The sequence below is a fragment of the Aspergillus uvarum genome (genome assembly GCF_003184745.1).
Source record: "Aspergillus uvarum CBS 121591 unplaced genomic scaffold BO82scaffold_43, whole genome shotgun sequence".
In the NCBI taxonomy this organism is placed as follows: domain Eukaryota; kingdom Fungi; phylum Ascomycota; class Eurotiomycetes; order Eurotiales; family Aspergillaceae; genus Aspergillus; species Aspergillus uvarum.
The window spans coordinates 117,194-134,088 of NW_020291340.1; the positions used below are offsets into that span (position 1 = coordinate 117,194).

At 52.3% G+C, this 16,895-nt stretch overlaps 8 protein-coding genes across 8 annotated transcripts; 4 read left to right on the forward strand and 4 right to left on the reverse strand.

Moving 5' to 3' along the window:
* Positions 1-495: 495 nt before the first annotated feature.
* Positions 496-1,386, reverse strand: BO82DRAFT_126096 (uncharacterized protein). The gene has a single exon (XM_025629934.1). It carries the CDS (start codon positions 1,197-1,199, stop codon positions 699-701), a length of 501 nt encoding a protein of 166 aa, XP_025489905.1. The 5' UTR covers positions 1,200-1,386; the 3' UTR covers positions 496-698.
* A 1,402-nt stretch (positions 1,387-2,788) lies between these two features.
* On the forward strand, positions 2,789-3,398 carry BO82DRAFT_356129 (uncharacterized protein). Its single transcript, XM_025635637.1, has one exon. It carries the CDS (start codon positions 3,163-3,165, stop codon positions 3,379-3,381), a length of 219 nt encoding a protein of 72 aa, XP_025489906.1. The 5' UTR covers positions 2,789-3,162; the 3' UTR covers positions 3,382-3,398.
* A 1,540-nt stretch (positions 3,399-4,938) lies between these two features.
* Positions 4,939-5,569, reverse strand: BO82DRAFT_356132 (uncharacterized protein). The gene has a single exon (XM_025635638.1). The coding sequence runs from the start codon at positions 5,363-5,365 to the stop codon at positions 5,159-5,161; it is 207 nt and encodes a 68-aa protein (XP_025489907.1). The 5' UTR covers positions 5,366-5,569; the 3' UTR covers positions 4,939-5,158.
* Positions 5,570-7,452: 1,883 nt separating this feature from the next.
* BO82DRAFT_314463 (plasma-membrane proton-e) lies at positions 7,453-10,855 on the forward strand. The gene is made up of 3 exons (XM_025632510.1): positions 7,453-7,922; positions 7,992-8,215; positions 8,286-10,855. Exons 1-3 carry the CDS (start codon positions 7,532-7,534, stop codon positions 10,635-10,637), a joined length of 2,967 nt encoding a protein of 988 aa, XP_025489908.1. The 5' UTR covers positions 7,453-7,531; the 3' UTR covers positions 10,638-10,855.
* On the forward strand, positions 10,553-11,227 carry BO82DRAFT_126127 (uncharacterized protein). The gene has a single exon (XM_025629935.1). The coding sequence runs from the start codon at positions 10,698-10,700 to the stop codon at positions 11,046-11,048; it is 351 nt and encodes a 116-aa protein (XP_025489909.1). The 5' UTR covers positions 10,553-10,697; the 3' UTR covers positions 11,049-11,227.
* Positions 11,228-12,145: 918 nt separating this feature from the next.
* On the reverse strand, positions 12,146-13,551 carry BO82DRAFT_384907 (MBL fold metallo-hydrolase). The gene is made up of 4 exons (XM_025638135.1): positions 13,222-13,551; positions 13,005-13,152; positions 12,590-12,955; positions 12,146-12,541 (listed from the first exon to the last, which is right to left on the reverse strand). Exons 1-4 carry the CDS (start codon positions 13,447-13,449, stop codon positions 12,249-12,251), a joined length of 1,035 nt encoding a protein of 344 aa, XP_025489910.1. The 5' UTR covers positions 13,450-13,551; the 3' UTR covers positions 12,146-12,248.
* Positions 13,552-14,456: 905 nt separating this feature from the next.
* BO82DRAFT_288086 (putative pectin methylesterase) lies at positions 14,457-15,701 on the forward strand (the record flags this gene model as incomplete). Its single annotated transcript, XM_025631608.1, has 2 exons — positions 14,457-15,089; positions 15,144-15,701. 2 exons carry the CDS (start codon positions 14,457-14,459, stop codon positions 15,699-15,701), a joined length of 1,191 nt encoding a protein of 396 aa, XP_025489911.1.
* Positions 15,702-15,916: 215 nt separating this feature from the next.
* BO82DRAFT_314473 (uncharacterized protein) lies at positions 15,917-16,682 on the reverse strand (the record flags this gene model as incomplete). The annotated part of the gene is made up of 1 exon (XM_025632511.1): positions 15,917-16,682. A coding segment is annotated over exon 1 (519 nt), but the record flags the coding sequence as incomplete, so codon positions are not given.
* Between the last annotated feature and the right edge of the window lie 213 nt (positions 16,683-16,895).

Here is a 16,895-nt window from a genome sequence, read left to right on the forward strand (position 1 = left end):
CTGGCGACGGCCAGCATTGCTAATGCCACCCCCCGTCTAACACACGCAATGCGCACACACCGCGCCCCAAACCCCACTACTCGAATTGGGGAAAGCTAGGGACTTACTGTATGGCTGTGCTGAATTGAGGTAACTTGAATTATCCTCAGCTCGGACTCACGTACTACGACATGATGTTGCCCGGCCACTTACTAGAGCGAGAACCAGAATTGGGACTAGGTCTAGTCATAGTGAGACTGAGACGCGACTCCATCATGACTGACTACACTGCAGGTGTACTTTGTACCTTTTGAGTAAGTACCTTCACTGGAGCTAATTTGGAGCTACCAAGCTAGCTACTCGGTACGGATAGCTTCCTACCTAGAAGGGGAATGTAGCTCTCGACCTCGTTCTGCTCCATCTCTCCACTTCAATCCACCAGTCCACCTTTCAATGACTCCATAATGAGATCTGTAGCCACCAGGACAGTATTGCGATGATTAACTCTCCAGGTTAGGTAGGTAGCTGGCTCCGAGCTATGCTATCTCAGCTGACCGGCGCTGATCCGCCTTACCCATCCAATGCTCCAGACTCTCTCTCTCTCCTCTTTCTCCAGACTTTCCTAGGACATCGAGGCAAAAAGAGGGTCTAATCAACTGGTCCGGTAGATGAGACTCCCTCAACGCAGCCGGGTCACGCACCTCTTTCCCCCAGGAATACTACTCCGGCCACGTCCTTCTTCCCCCCGGGGGAGAAAAGCGACCATGCAAGAAACAAATGGCTGGGAAGAACGAAACAAAGGGAGATGGGAGCAGATGGGGGTCTTGGCTGACGTTGGTTACATGCCTTTGTCCCCCCCTCGCCGTCCGTCCATCTATTCTTAAAACAGACTTTAACCTTCCCCGGTAATGGATGCGACCGCGCCGGGCAACGGTAAGATGAGACGATAAACAATGACTAAAATCCTTGGTTTTGCTTGCTTCGTGATCGCAACATCCTTTGCGTTGATGATTTCGGTGATTGCAAAGGTTGGGAGTGACGAGGATAAGGTGAAAAGGGGGACGTGCACGGATAGAGGGTTTGGGGCGGGAGTGACTGGAACTGAATGTCACACTTTTATTATGAGATGAGAGGATCAGATACTGGCAGCTGAGTTCTGGTATACCAAAAGTTATGGAACGGAGACGGAAACAGTATGCGGGTGGAGAAACATGCTTCATTTGCTTCCCTTTCCATGTTTTTGACTGATCCAGGAACCTTTGCCCTTCCTTCCCCCTTCCTTCATTTTCTTATACGCAGACGTTCTGGAATTCTTCGTTCAAGGAAGGGATTCCATTGTCCCCCCCCCGTTGCGCTGAAGATGACGATGATGATGAAGGTCAAGATAGTTCAAAGGTACTAGGTAGTCTAGTAGGCAAGACATCCGGGGAATGCCGCTTAATCCGGTGATGTGATAATATTGCAGGCGGAACGTCAACAGCGCCTCATGACGGAAGCTGCTGGCCCCAAACCCGTGGTGATGAACTCGGGGTTCCTTTCACCTATAGACTTTTCTTACTGTGCGTGTAGTGCACACAAGTGTCGTGTGTGTTAGTTATGTGGGATAGTAATTCAGCCGCCTGGTGATGAACGAGAGAGAAGACTTCATCCTGGAAGCGATCATCAGACTCGGGGGTATATCGTAGTATTGTGGCTGCTTACGGGTGTTTCTTGTTTTTCCACCCCAGAGAGCACTGCGCCCGGCTGTGGTTGCCGGCTGAAGCGGAATACAAAATACCTCGTGTTCCATTAGTATAGCACTGCCTAATCACTGAATCCTATCAATGAAGAGAGGTATTAATCGTGTCTTGTTTCATGATGTGTATAAAATTCTTTCACTGGGGCATTCCCTATCAGAACTAAGGTGTAGTGTAGTGTATGAAAATATCCGACCGGGGTTAGGTTAACTATCATCCGCACCGTCATTGGTCAATCCCTGCTGCGCTCCGATGCGTGCCGTCCTCCGCAGTCCCTCCAGGCTGTAGCTTTTGCCTTCCATTCAGTTACGGAGTCAAGGTTCTGTGTCCTCCTCTCGGGCGAGTCGGCAGTCTGGGGCCGGGGTGTGGAGGGTCTTGATGGATACCTAGTACTCCGTTGACAGTACGGAGTTCAGTTGGAGTCAACACGGAGTCGGAGACTCTGTATCCAGTATTGTGCTGTGCTCGCAGCCCGAGGAGGGAAGACCGAACCGTACGGAGTGACTACTCAGTTGTGGGATATATATCCAGCTCACCAATGGAGCTGGGGTTTACCGAGTCAGAGTACGGGTTACCTTAGCAAGGTTGATTTTACCTGGGAGGTGGAATAATTGGTTAGAACTAAAAAAAAAAAAAAAAAGTAGACACTAGAAGTAGAGTATTTCGTACGAGAGCGATTAGAGCGATTATGGTGCATGTACGAGATCCAACGTCCACCGATCCCCGAGGGAGAAGACACGGAGTAGACTACGGAGTGAAGATGGTTTCTATCCGGGAGGTTGAGTGAGTGAGTGAGTGAGTGAGTGGGTGAGTGAGGCGCCCGCGGGCAGGGTTGATCATCGACCGGACCGGATCATCCCTCCGTTCGATTACTCCCCTCCCCCGTGCACTGTACTTTTCGTTAGTGTGGCGAGATGGGATGGCATGGCATAGTGGTGGAAGAAACAGCCAAGCATTGATATCACCCTGATGGGTTATTGTGGTTGTTGTGCCAAGAGAGGATTATTGAACCGCTTGATATCTTGCGAGATATCCTCAATAGGTCGGTAGATAGTGATCAATAGATCTTGTAGGGGAGTTGTCCGGTGAGGCTTGGCATGAAGACTACGTACTGTACTCAAACCACAACACAACACTCTAAGACAAGCCTTATGCGCGAGGGGAAGGGAAGCTTGCTTCCAGGTGAGGTAGAGGTCGGTGGCCATTGTAGGGATCCCCGCGGTCGGTTTAGATGGATGTAATGAGCTTTAATTCGGTGGGCCAAAAGGTCACCCTTGCTTGACTGGGATTGAGTCTCTTGGGGACCCGTGGTCCAGACATCACAAGAAGCGGTCGGTTGGTTGGTCGGTCAAATCGGTCGATAAGAAAGAACAGCACTGGAACCTGGAGGATTTTCCTCGATCATCACGATCTGGGGGAGGACGAGGACGAGGACGAGGGGCGAGGGATGAGAGACGGAGAAGCATCCCGTGCGGGCGGCTACGTGGTGATGCTGCTGCTGCTGCTTGCTGCTGGTCGTGGTGGTCGTGCTGTTGCTGCCGTCTCGGTACTCCGTAGTATGCCATGCATGCAGGAAGGCAAAGAGGCGATCAGACGGGATCCCATCTGCACGCTCCAATTAGACAATGTTTGGGGTTTGGTCAAACTTCACTGCCATGGTCGCTGAGGGCGGTCGGTCTTTTCAGGTTTCCTGGGTGGGGGAGCATTTCTAGGGGCAATTGGCTTTTGACTCGTTCTGAATATTCAACTCGGCTGAGTGACGCAGTCATTTGACCTTGTTAACCGTTCTTTGTGGTGTAGACGCTCTGAGATGTGTTATATGTAGGATGTATATAATTTGTTGTGGTGGTAGGGTAGGTATACTGCTGGGCCAAGACCGGGGGTTTTTGGCTGGCTGGACCGGGCTTCGTTCTCTTTCCATCACTTAACATCCATCACATATCAGCTACACTATCTAGACCGTGACGATAAAAGGCAAGTCGTGGTCATGCATGCATGTTCTGCTCTGTTCTGTGCTCCAATCGAGAGACAACCTGTCAACCAGGTGGGCGTCGTACGAGATCAGGACAAAAGTCCCAAAAGAGAAATAGCGGACCAGCACTGCAAATGAGATACACTGCTAGCACATCTATCTACCTCTGCGCCGAGGGCGGCAGCTTGCCGGTGTTCGATCGGTAATCTGGAATGAGGTCTATCAGATAATCACAAAAGAATACACACACTGTATGTAGGTCAATGTAGTCCAGTGCGGGTGCAGTCTGTATCCAATGCACGCGACAACAATGATGTATGTAGTCACCGGGTGACCAAAAATGACGATTGCAATGATAATGGACAATGGCCTAGTTTCACTATCCCGTAGTCTACCGATTTGACCAGTACCAATGCTATCTGCGCTCATTCTTTGTCTGAGGGATCTGAGGGATTGGAAAGAGATTCGGGTTCTCGTCTCCGTACTAGTCAGATCGTGAGGTCGACGGCGGCATCATCTCTCCGCTACTAGACTGCTACGTAAATACAGTACCTCATAATATCGAGAGCACCGTAGAAAGACTATTGTGATGACGACAGTGGTGTCTCGATGGTAGTGATTATAGTAGGAAGTACATATTAATAGCTACACAGCTGAGTTCAGAGCTACAAAGCTACATTGATACTCTAGTGCTCATACTCATAATTAGAGAAGGTCGGGCGGAGTCGTATCCCGACCTTCTCAGCCATTAGCATGTCAAGATGACGATGGGGTCGGGTCCCGAGTTCCCCCCCCCATCCCCACGACCAAGAAGGAATTGCATGAAACTCAATCAGGGCGGGCAGGATACGATTGGCAGTTCGAGGTTATGCCAATTTAGAGATGCAGTGGAGAGAGAGAGCCAGACGCTCCAATCGACACACACACTCATAATTATTAGGTTGGATGAGGGAAAGGAAGGCAGCTTGGTGGCCGATCGCCTTCCATTTCTCATGTTGGCGTGCGTGAGGGATCTCTAACTGTCTACGGTAGGGTGTGAGAGTAGTATGTGTGAATGGAGCCGAGACGAGAAAACCTGCTGCTGTACGCATCTTCTCCGTTCTTGAAGGAAGCGGAAAAGCCGATTGTGGGATGGTGGACTCGATAGGTAGACTAACACTAACTAGCCCTGGAGAAGGGGAGGCGTGGGGACAAGTCTGACTGGTGCGTAGTCGGAAGATAACGCGAGGTGATTCAAACTTGTAATAGCCATTGATAACGAATGATGGGCCGAGCATAGTTAATGTTAATCCCGATGACATAACGATAAGTTATGGGTTGGTCGACATGAGATGCAATCCCGTCTCCATGTGTTGTCGGTGGGTGTGCATTACTCGAATCGTGGTTGTCCCTGACACTCAATTCCGCCTTCATCATCAAACCTGGGCCGGCCCTCCTTTCGTCTCCCCCGGAAACATCACGAACGACGATGTCAGAAGAAGAAGAAGACGGTGATGAGGAACGAGTGCCGGACAGGCGGGATCATTGGTATGGGACCATTGTCCATCAAACTTGTCCATGATGATGTCAATCTAATTTCATCGGGGGGCCCATGATAAGTGGGAGGGAGATGAGCATCATCATCGTCGAAGGCAGAGCTCACGGACCGTAAATTGTTTGGGCTGTTTTGGCCCTGCATGGCCGGAATTGGTATCGTCTGAGTTCTTGGAACCGCCCCCCCTTGCGTTCCCCGTTTGGCTTCAGCTCGTGGTCCCCCAAGATCGGGTAGGACGGCCCTGAGCGAGTGCAGTCACTGCAGTGTATGGTGCCGTGGTATTTCGAGGGCCATCCAGAAATGGACGAGGGAGAAGGAGGAGGTATTTCCAGCTGTAGCGTGGTTACAGTAGTATGAGTATACGTAGTAAAGTAAGAAGCCCCTCGGGGCATTTCCTGTAGCTTTTCTGGCTGTCTCGGGTTGTTTGTTTTGTATGTTTCTTGTTCCTCTTCACAGCACATCCACATACACACACACACACACTCTCTCTCTCTGTATGTCTCTGTCCTTCACTTTCATCCCCTGCTGCAAGGGAACGACAGGACTATGGAGCCCTTCTTGTCCCGATGTCATGGGCCTGCACAAAAGAGCATAGGGAGAGAGGGATGTACATTGGGTCTAATTATTACATTCAAGGGTGAATGCCAATCATAACGCTGATTGCAGTTGATACTATACACCGTAGTCCAGCAAGTAGTAAGCTCCTAGGAGATAGCATTTCGATGAGATGATAATTATTACCATCATCAAACGTGTGCGGTTTCCCCTCTAGTCCTTGACTGGTGACGGACTGAGGAGGACTAGAGAGAGAAGAGACGAGAGAGAAAATCGCGCATAGTAAAAAGCGAGAAACATACGCAGAGACAGTACTCCGTAGTAGAGATGGGAACAGCAAAGACAAGCCAACAAGAAAGAGAGGGAAAATTAACGAGGGCCACACTACGGACGGATCACTACTACTACTACTACTACTACTACTACTACCACTATGTACTGTACAGAACGAACAACCCGCACGCGGCAAGAAGGGCTGGCTGCGTGAGAGGGTGGTTCCTGTCGGTACAGCCCGTACCATACAGAATTTCCTTTTTCTTGTTGTGTGCTGAGTGTGCAGTGTGCGTTGTTCTGTCCACGCACCCCAGCCCAATGGGAAGCACATCCTACTACGCCCGCGTCTGTACCTGCGAGGCCGACCTTGGATACGACAGTATTATTACTATATGCATACCAAATGACCCCAGTAAAATGTATGGGAAGCGCGGGATAATGAGACGTTCGGGTGGTATTAGGACGGTAAGCCCGAGATGAGTTTACTTTTCACCCACTGGGCATCCCCTCGGACTTCACGTAAGCTGGGATGAAGCGATAGGAACAGTGGGAGGGTGGAGGCAAACTCGGCACAGGTCTGCCGGTCAGACACACACAGAGAGACAGAGTGCGTGCGTGAGAGATAAAAGACGACGGGCGTAAAGGTCAGAGTTTTTGTTTCTATCGCCCAGGACTAGACTCGAAGGGGCAAACTTGATTCCCCACTGGTACTGGCAATTGGTACTGGGGAAGGAAGTGCAGAAGAAAAAGAAGGCTAGAGAGGGTAATGGAAGAGACGGGCACTACTTGGTACCGGTACTGGTACTGAGTACTGGGTACTGGTACTGACTGACTGAGTAGGCTAAGTTTTCAACGAATTGACCTCGGTCGGCATTCAACTTCTTACCGATGCGTGCCATTAAGCGTGGAAAGTGAGTGAGTGTGAGGCGAAATTGGAGAGAGACCCAGTTGGGAAAAACCTTACCTTACCAGGGACAGCGAACTTTCAATCAACTCAGTAGTCTTCGTAGTGTGCAGTCTTAGTGGCTGCTGTTCCCGGCCAAGGACTAGAACCAAGAAGGCTAAATTCAAAAGGGTAAAGAAAAATTAAAATGAAAGGCAAAGAAATAAAAAATTAAAATAACAAAAAGAATAAAATTACTTAGTACAAAAACGGAACCGGGAAAATAATCGACAAAATTTGGAAAAATCTAGGAAGGCAAAGGCAAAAAAAAAAAAAAAAAGAAAAAAAAAGTGGGCTTACGCACAGGGAAGGTCGCCCGCCCGTTGGAGCTTAGAGAACAAGACGTGTTTGTCCTGGTCCCGTGCAATCGCAAGCCCACCCTCCCCCAGAATATTAAAGAGTACATTCTCCCTCCCTTCCATCCCCCTCTCTTCTCTTTCTTCTCTATAGGATCATCCGACTCTTGCCATCCCTGTCATTCCTCGTTTGCATCTGCTCATATCGTTGGGTCCCTAGGCTGTGTGAGCCGAGAAGCAACAATGGCGGAGCGGAGAATCTCCTATGCTCCCGACGTGGAGAATGGTGACCATTCTCGCAACAACGGTGGTGAAGGTCTTGAGGAATATGCTGCTTTGAACCGTTACATCTCGACTGCCCAGGGCAAGCGCCGTGGTTCGACCTCCAGCGCTGGTGCCCTCAGCACCGGCAAGGACAAGAAGAAGGGATTCTCTCTCTTCAAGAAGAAGGCCGATGGTGCTGAGGATGGCTTCGTCTGCCCCGATGACTGGCTCGAGACCGACATGCGCGCCGGTCTGCGCTCCAGCGACATCGATGCCCGTCGCAAGAGAACTGGTTGGAACGAGTTGACCACCGAGAAGACCAACTTCTTCGTCCAGTTCATTGGTTACTTCCGTGGTCCTATCCTTTATGGTGAGTCGCCCATCGATTCCGTTCGCTGACGTCTCAATGGCCTCAAACTAACCCGCGTCTGCGTCATAGTTATGGAACTTGCTGTCCTGCTCGCTGCTGGTCTTCGTGACTGGATCGATCTTGGTGTCATTATTGGTATTCTTATGCTTAACGCTGTTGTCGGTTGGTACCAGGAGAAGCAGGCCGCCGATGTCGTCGCTTCGCTCAAGGGTGATATTGCTATGAAGGCTGTTGTTATCCGTGATGGACAAGAGCAGGAGATCCTTGCCCGTGAACTGGTTGCTGGTGATATTGTACGGTTCCCCCCCTCTCCAGTCTCCGCTCATCTTGCGAGCTGCAAACTAATCTGATTCAAATCTATAGGTCGTCGTTGAGGAGGGTACCATCGTCCCTGCTGATATCCGTCTTATCTGCGACTACTCCAAGCCCGAGAACTTCGAGACCTACAAGGAGTACCTCGCCACCGTTGGCGATGACACTCTCAAGGAGAAGGAGGATGAGGACGACGAGGATGGTGGCATCGAGGCTCGTGCCGGTGTCTCCCTCATCGCTGTTGACCAGTCCGCCATCACTGGTGAGTCTCTGGCTGTCGACAAGTACATGGCCGACACTTGCTACTACACCACTGGTTGCAAGCGCGGAAAGGCCTACGCCGTCGTCACCGCTACCGCCAAGCAGTCTTTCGTCGGTAAGACTGCTGCTCTCGTCCAGGGTGCTAAGGACCAGGGTCACTTCAAGGCTGTCATGGACAACATTGGTACCTCCCTCCTGGTTCTCGTCATGTTCTGGATTCTCGCTGCCTGGATCGGTGGTTTCTACCGTCACCTCAAGATCGCTACTCCTGAGAACTCCGACAACAACCTTCTCCACTACACCCTGATTCTCCTGATCATCGGTGTTCCCGTCGGTCTCCCCGTCGTCACTACCACTACCCTCGCTGTCGGTGCTGCCTACCTGGCCGAGCAGAAGGCTATCGTCCAGAAGCTCACTGCCATCGAGTCCCTTGCTGGTGTCGACATCCTTTGCTCTGACAAGACTGGTACCCTTACCGCCAACCAGCTTTCCATCCGCGAGCCCTACGTCAACGAGGGTGTTGATGTTAACTGGATGATGGCTGTCGCTGCTATCGCCTCCAACCACAACATCAAGAACCTGGACCCCATTGACAAGGTCACTATCCTGACCCTCCGCCGTTACCCCAAGGCTCGTGAGATTCTCGCCCGCAACTGGGTTACCGAGAAGTACACTCCCTTCGACCCCGTCTCCAAGCGCATTACCACCATCTGTACCTGCGACGGTGTCCGCTACGTCTGCGCCAAGGGTGCTCCCAAGGCCATCCTCGCCATGTCTCAGTGCTCCGAGGATGAGGCTGACAAGTTCCGCGAGAAGGCTGCTGAGTTCGCTCGCCGTGGTTTCCGTTCCCTTGGTGTTGCCGTCCAGAAGGAGGGTGAGCCCTGGCAATTGCTCGGCATGTACCCCATGTTCGACCCCCCTCGTGAGGATACTGCCCACACTATCGCTGAGGCCCAGCACCTTGGTCTGTCCGTTAAGATGTTGACTGGTGATGCTCTTGCTATCGCCAAGGAAACCTGCAAGATGCTTGCCCTGAGCACCAAGGTCTACGATTCCGAGAAGCTGATCCACGGTGGTCTCGCTGGCTCTGCTCAGCACGATCTCGTTGAGAAGGCTGATGGTTTCGCTGAGGTCTTCCCCGAGCACAAGTACCAGGTCGTCGAGATGCTCCAGCAGCGTGGTCACTTGACTGCCATGACTGGTGACGGTGTTAACGATGCCCCTTCCCTCAAGAAGGCTGACTGTGGTATTGCCGTCGAGGGTTCCACCGAGGCTGCCCAGGCTGCTGCCGATATCGTTTTCCTTGCCCCCGGTCTCAGCACCATCGTCGATGCCATCAAGCTTGCCCGTCAGATCTTCCAGCGCATGAAGGCTTACATCCAGTACCGTATCGCTCTCTGTCTCCACCTTGAGATCTACCTCGTTACCTCCATGATCATCATTGAGGAGACCATGCGTGCTGATCTTATTGTCTTCATTGCCCTGTTCGCTGATTTGGCTACCATCGCCGTCGCCTACGATAACGCTCACTTCGAGCAGCGCCCCGTCGAGTGGCAGTTGCCCAAGATCTGGGTCATCTCCGTTGTTCTCGGTATCTTGCTTGCCGCCGCCACCTGGATCATCCGTGCCTCCCTCTTCCTTGACAACGGTGGTATCATCCAGAACTTCGGTTCTCCCCAGGAGATTCTCTTCCTTGAGGTTGCTCTTACCGAGAACTGGCTTATCTTCGTCACTCGTGGTGGTAAGACCTGGCCCTCGTGGCAGCTGGTTGGTGCCATCTTCGTTGTCGATGTGCTCGCTACCCTCTTCTGTGTCTTCGGCTGGCTCTCCGGCGATTTCGAGCAGACCCACCCCCACGACAGCGCCGACTTCTCCGTCAACGGCGACGTCGACATTGTTACCGTCGTTGTCATCTGGGCCTACTCCATTGGTGTTACCGTCATCATTGCCGTTGTCTACTACCTCCTTACCATTGTCCCCTGGTTGGACAACCTTGGTCGCAAGAACCGCTCCCGCGCCGACACCCAGATCGAGAACCTGCTTGGCCACCTGTCTAAGCTCGCCATCGAGCACGAGCAGGACTCGCACGGCAAGTCCCGCTTTGTCCTGGGCACTCGCGCCGAGGTTGAGGAGGAGGAGTAAACGCTTGATTGCGCTCCATAATACCATCCCCGCTGGCTCTCACTTGCTACGCATACATGCATGAGCTGGAACCCTACTCCTCCGGCTTGCTCATTTTACCCGTATTATAGACTTTTTTTTTTCTTATTACCTGTTGTCTCTTTTATTAGAGCCAATTTCTCTTCTATTTTACATGTATGTATGTCATTAATAGTGGTAAATTTAGTCAATCAAGGGTCACCTATTCAATACTTCTTTTCTTTCCACTTTTCCACTTTTCCATTTTCCAGTAGACCTTCTAAAATCCCTCCACTGTTCCCTCTTCTCCGCACAACAACCTTCGAAAAAAAATCTTTTTTCAACCTGATTGCCAATCGTCTCAACCGAGCCAAGAGCTCCCTCTTCGTTTGCCCACTTCCACCCGGCCGTTAACTCGGAGCTTCACCGGTTGCGCTTAATTGTTCCAGCCATGAAGCCTCCACTCGGCCCGGTGGAGCAATCTCAACCAGGGGCGAATGCCAATGTTTCTGTGGCCAAGCTGCTTCAGTAGTACACTACGGTTTGCGGTTACTCGGATCCAGGTTTCAGGCTTTCAGCAAGCCCGGCTTTTCTCTTCCTTGCCTTTTACCTGGTGTGCGTGTGTGTCATTCCCGCCTCAGGTGCCTGCTCACCTTCTCGGCCGAGATCTGTAGAGTATAAACTATAGACGACTAGGCCGGTCGAGGGAGGTGCGATAAGCCATCTGCCTTCGGCGTATGGATGCCGATGCCAGGACATTGGGGGGGGGGGAACAAAGATCCCGAGCGATGAACTGTGTGTGGACCTCCCTCTCACTATCTACATCACGAAACATGCACACCTTGATTGAGTATCCAATCTCGAATCGCGGCTGCAACGTCAACAAACATGTTCTCTACGGACAGATTATGGCTACGCGTGGGATGTGCATGGTTAGTTGCAAAGGATACTACTGTATCTAGGTTGATCTTCTGATCTTGTTCTAAGAAGAGTATCCTGCGATTTGGAGTTGGTTCGCCCTAGAGTGGGCTTGGTTCCGGGGATGTAGTTTGGCGTTGCAGGTTGTGTGGTGGCTGTGAAAGGCTGTAGCTTGTAGCTTGTGGCTTCTATGGAGCGAGAAAGCTTTGGAGGAGGGAGGAAGGGTTTGCTTTATGGCTCTTCGTGCAGTATAGAGTTCTGTTCACCACAGACGATTAGATTAGATCCACTGGTCAACTGGGAGTGCTGTTTTGGGAAGGAATGGTTTACAGCTTAATTGGATAGCATGATATGCCATGCCGAGTATGATATCATGTGATCGATGACTCTCTCCTCTGTCGGTGGGAACTGTCGGTGGGTATATTGGGCTCTTTGTAGAGTGAGATCGAAGTCTAGATGGATGGTTCTGGGGGTCTGATGGTATTGATAGGTGTCTGGTGGTTTGTGTTTCGTATCTGCCCTGGCTAGGGAATAGTACAGCAGCGCCGACTTGACCCAGCGAAATGGTATATACTGACAGCTTGACCTGAGTCTGCGTCTTCTTGTGGACCAATATCTCATAGCTAGGGCAGCATCCACAAAATAAGGATAAAAGCACGTATAGGTCATGCAGAGCCCGAGGTCCCGTAGGTAATATCAGAACGAGATCCTCATCCCTACGGAGCACGGAACCAGCGCGCCCGGCATATGCCTCTCAATCGCAAATTTGGCCCTCCATCCCGAGCAATGTCCAGGCAGAACAACCGCCGGATCGAGTTTCTTCAGATCCTTGACGGTACTCTCTGTCTGTGCTGCCTCGCTAGTCGCGAGATGGAAACCCCCGATAACCGCATGGAGAGGCACAGAGTCACCGAGGGTTTCAACCGCATGTCGTGCACAGTTGACGACCCCTGCGTGGCTGCACGCGGTAAACATAACGATTCCTCTCCCTGGTTCAGTGAGCATATGGCCCCCAAGCACAAGGAAAAGGCACTCACCTTTTAGGCTACACATCAAGAACCGTTCGTCAGCGATAACCTCGTCGGAGAACCAGTCGTTCTCCTCAGCACTGAATCGCATACCGCCCCTCAGACCCGTCTCGTAGGAGGTCCGCCGGGGTATCTCTCCTGAGATGAAGAAGTAATCATCGAGCACTGTATGTCCTTCAGCTCGCTTGTCGATAGTCCCGCCCGCTGCTTGCAGTTCCTCGAATGTCGGATCAGCCTGAAGAGAGATGATATCGTCCCCGATAGCCATGCCTCGGTAATCTGGACGATCTGGATGCAGGTCGATGATCAGTTCGCCTGGAGTGCTATGTGCTTGTCGAGCCTCTGTGATCATCTGGATAGCTCGGGTCAAGCCCCCTGACACCGTTAGCAACTCTGTGCTCGATCGTCGGAGAGATCTTCATACCCGAGTGATCTCGATGCCAGTGCGATAACTGGATCAACTCCACGGAAGACAAGTCTTGTCGTAGTCTCTTGACGTTGCGCTCCCACACGCTACCTTCGGGTCCCGCGTCAAAGAGCAGAGTATGACTTTTGCCGTCCTTAGTCGCTTTCTGTTGCGAGGTCAGTCGGTTTCAATTCTCTGTGGATCTAGGTTATCATGAAAGAGACGTCAAACATACCACAAGAATGGACAAGCCATGCGCGGCACAGCAAATATCTTCCATGTGGAGCTCCTTGTGTGCATCCTCGCGATCCGAGATCTTGTGCGGGGATTGTGTGGCTAGCGTACGCATGAGGCCTGAGACCTGAACTGTATCGGGCGCAATGGTCGACATCGGGTCGAGGTCATTGTCAACTAGGAGGACAGCCTCGAGGGTGTCGACTTCTACGAGGTTTGGGTGCACCATCTTGATGCTGTTTCAAGGTCGTCGCTTCTTCGTCCGGAATCGAGCCTGCAAGTGTGTTCAAATAAGGGAAGGGTAGAGACTCAAAGTGTAGCATCAGTGTCATGAAATAATGCAATTGTGCTGATGAGAGATGGTGAGGCTTCTGGCTGGCAGTCACATTACCACCAGCTGACGTTCTGGGTGCCTTAGGCTGAAATTGATTGTTTTGACTTCTTCAAATCCCCATTGCACAACTTTACAACACCACACACACTCTCTGCTTCCAGTTCGGATAGGCATTACCTCCATCCATATCACGACACTTCATGCAAAAGCAGTGGCCACTTCCCACTGCTACCGTCGGTCTTATTGAGTCTGACTGCGACTGCACTCGCACTCGATCATAGCGACCTGGCATAACAGATATTGGCCATGGATTGATGCGGTTCTGGTGAGCGTGAGCTGTCGACCAAGAGCTACCCACAAGAGTGCTGGTCTTCGAGAATCCAAAGCAGAACAATGCGACGACTGCCAGAAAGCCCCCCTTCTTGTCGTTGAACTGAAAAGAGCAATTCTCCACGACGTATCACCTTGATTGCGACTGCTCCTGGGCAATCGACCATTGCCTGATGAGGCTATAACCCCGCAATGTATAGGCCGTGTTTCCCCTCACTCTTAAGGATTCTCCCGCAAAGACCGATGTCCGATACTGACTTTGTGCACGCATGAGCTCATTTTCAATTGACTTAATCTTGTTGTTCTGCACGCTACTCGGCCAACTACCTCATCCACCAACCGCAATGCTCGACTCTCCTGCCGCCATCTCCAGGTCACCCTCACAGGCGGAATCCAATTCTCCGTCCCCAGACTGATTTCTCCGGTTTCCCCAGCCGTGCTCTGGGGTAGAGCCGGCGCCGAAGCTTGACAGCGCCCGTTCTTCTATAACCCCGGATTTGCGCCTCCGCATATAAGATGCGGTGAAGAGGACTCCCGGGTCAGCGAGTCCAGGGATAGCACCCACAGTCAAGATGCTTCTCTATCGTGGTCTTCTGCTTCTTCTGCACGTTCTGCTTGTGCACTCGGCTGCGCTCCAGCCGCGTCTCTCGACAGCCACTCGTGAGACATGCCAGACGAGTCTGAAATGCCCTGAGGGCACGATCATCGTGTCCAACTCGTCGCACCCCGCCGCTCAATTCAAGTCTATCCAGGCTGCGTTTGCCTCCCTGCCCAACGACAACTCCTCCCACACCATTCTGGTGCTTGCAGGAACCTACCATGAGCAACTCAACCTGACGCGCCCGGGCCCTGTCACTCTGCTCGGCCAGCAACCCGATCGCAGCGCTCTTACTGATCCTACTCGCAACCGCGTCACCATCACCTGGGCTGCTGCCAACCAGGACAACACCGGCCAGTCGGTGGACAACGTCTACTCTAGCGTGTTGATCGTCTCGCCCACCCTGGACGCCAGTCTGACCGGGTCGGGTACCACAGGGTATGCTGTTCCCGCGGACACGCCGTTTGGCAACACCGACTTCCGAGTGTACAACATCGACTTTCGCAACCTGTGGGCCGAGTACAGCGATGGGCCTGCCCATGCGATCAGCTTCAGCCGTGCCAACGGAGGCTTCTACTACTCTGGCTTCTACTCCTACCAGGACACCGTACGTTCATGCCCCTCATTCCAATTGAAATCTCCCGCTAACGCTGCCTGTCAGGTCTACATTGGCAAACTCGGCAACGCCTACTTCCACAAATCCGTCATTGCCGGCCAAACCGACTTCCTGTATGGTTTTGGCACGGCCTGGATCCAATCGTCCTCCATTCTTCTGAGATCATGCGGCGGCGGCATCACGGCGTGGAAGGGCACGAACACGACGTTCGAGAACAACTACGGCGTGTACATTGTCGACTCGACCGTCAACGCCGCCAACTCGTCCCTGGTGTCGGAGATCAAGGGCCAATGTGCGCTCGGCCGGCCGTGGAACTCGCTGCACCGGTCCATCTTTGTGAACAGCTACGAGGACGGCAGCATTGAGCCGTCCGGCTACATCAACTGGGAGGACCGGTGGGCGGCCAACCAGACGCTGATGGCCGAGTACCGCGCCTACGGGCCGGGCTTCAATGCCACGGGCCGGAAGGAGGGCGGGGTGGCGGTCCTGCTGGATGCACAGGAGTACAAGCGATACGATTCGTTGGAGAAGGTGTTCCTGACGCCGGAGGGCGAGGCGGGCAATATTGCTTGGATTGATTGGGATATCGCCGGCAAGGACTGATAGGTAGTAGCATTACTCACTTCTGCACTCAATCCACAAACTGCGCTTTTATAACCCCTGTGCATCAACTTCCCCCTTCAAATCAAATCATAAACACAACCCTCCCTCCCACCGGGCATTCAAACCGTCCGCTCTCAACCAACCCAGCCCTCCAGCCCTCCCAACCCCAATCAAGACTCTTGCCCCAGCCCCAGCCCCTCCCCCTGTCCCTCCGCATGCAACTCCCCCCTCAAAGCCAGATACGCCGCCCCCGTATCCGCCCAAACCAGGTACTCCTTCACCTTCACCTTCACCTGCCCATCCCCCTCATCCCCTTCATTTCCGCAAGAATCCCCCCCAATCCGCAACCGATAAACAAACCCCTCCCCCCACCCCTGCCCCGTCCGCCGCGCCACAAACCTTGCCCACCCACGCACCACCACGACGCCCCGCGCAACATCCACAACCCAATCCGCCTCCTCCTCGAACCGCATCCCCTCGTACCGGAGGCGGGCGCCCATCTCCTCGAAATACCGTCGCGCGGCGTCCAGGCCGACGTAATCCCTGCCCAGGAAGGGGGCGAGGGAGGGTAGCCCGTGCTCGTGGATTTTGATATCGCTGGAGAAGTTGAAGAGGAGGGTTGGGGTGAGTGGGGCTTGGGTGGTTAGGTGCGTCAGGAAGGTGTGGGTTCTTTCTAGGAGGTGGGATTGTTTTTTGGGGTCTTGGGGGGGCATTTTGGGGTTGAGGTTGTTCATATTGGGTTGGATGGATTGGATGGATTGAGTTGGGCGGAGAAGTAGAGGGGTTTGGGTTTGTGGTTGTATGGATGAGTGATGATGCGGTTGTATAGAGTTCCAGACGGTAAGTTGGTAGGTGGTGGAATGGAGTATAGGGTTGATTGATATTACCTGGCTCGAATGCTGTTGAAGTTTGGTAAGAAGAATGTTGGATTTGATGTCGGAGCAGATACGCAGAAGTAATCCAAGTCAATACTTATGTTCCAGCTCAATGATGAAAGGTGAATGACGTTGATTGCAATGGCCAGTGCAGTCTATGCAGTCAGGTTATGAACGATGACATAAGCGGTCACTTGATGTCAATAACGACGAAATGTTTTTGATCAGCCCAAGGTAAAATAACTCCACGCCGCCGCCCCCCGTTGTCGCAGATAAGATATAGAACAAAAAAGTAATATCCGAGTCAGAAAATACAGAA

Coding starts and splice junctions, on each gene's coding strand:
- BO82DRAFT_356129 (XM_025635637.1), top strand. CDS start 3,163: ATGAGAGACGGAGAAGCATCCCGTGCGGGCGGCTACGTGGTGATGCTG.
- BO82DRAFT_384907 (XM_025638135.1), bottom strand. CDS start 13,449: ATGGTGCACCCAAACCTCGTAGAAGTCGACACCCTCGAGGCTGTCCTC. Junction 12,956..13,004: donor CTGGCATCGAGATCACTCGG/GTATGAAGATCT, acceptor TAACGGTGTCAG/GGGGCTTGACCCGAGCTATC. Junction 12,542..12,589: donor CTTGATGTGTAGCCTAAAAG/GTGAGTGCCTTT, acceptor TCACTGAACCAG/GGAGAGGAATCGTTATGTTT.
- BO82DRAFT_126096 (XM_025629934.1), bottom strand. CDS start 1,199: ATGAAGCATGTTTCTCCACCCGCATACTGTTTCCGTCTCCGTTCCATA.
- BO82DRAFT_126127 (XM_025629935.1), top strand. CDS start 10,698: ATGAGCTGGAACCCTACTCCTCCGGCTTGCTCATTTTACCCGTATTAT.
- BO82DRAFT_314463 (XM_025632510.1), top strand. CDS start 7,532: ATGGCGGAGCGGAGAATCTCCTATGCTCCCGACGTGGAGAATGGTGAC. Junction 7,923..7,991: donor CCGTGGTCCTATCCTTTATG/GTGAGTCGCCCA, acceptor TCTGCGTCATAG/TTATGGAACTTGCTGTCCTG. Junction 8,216..8,285: donor AACTGGTTGCTGGTGATATT/GTACGGTTCCCC, acceptor TCAAATCTATAG/GTCGTCGTTGAGGAGGGTAC.
- BO82DRAFT_356132 (XM_025635638.1), bottom strand. CDS start 5,365: ATGCAGGGCCAAAACAGCCCAAACAATTTACGGTCCGTGAGCTCTGCC.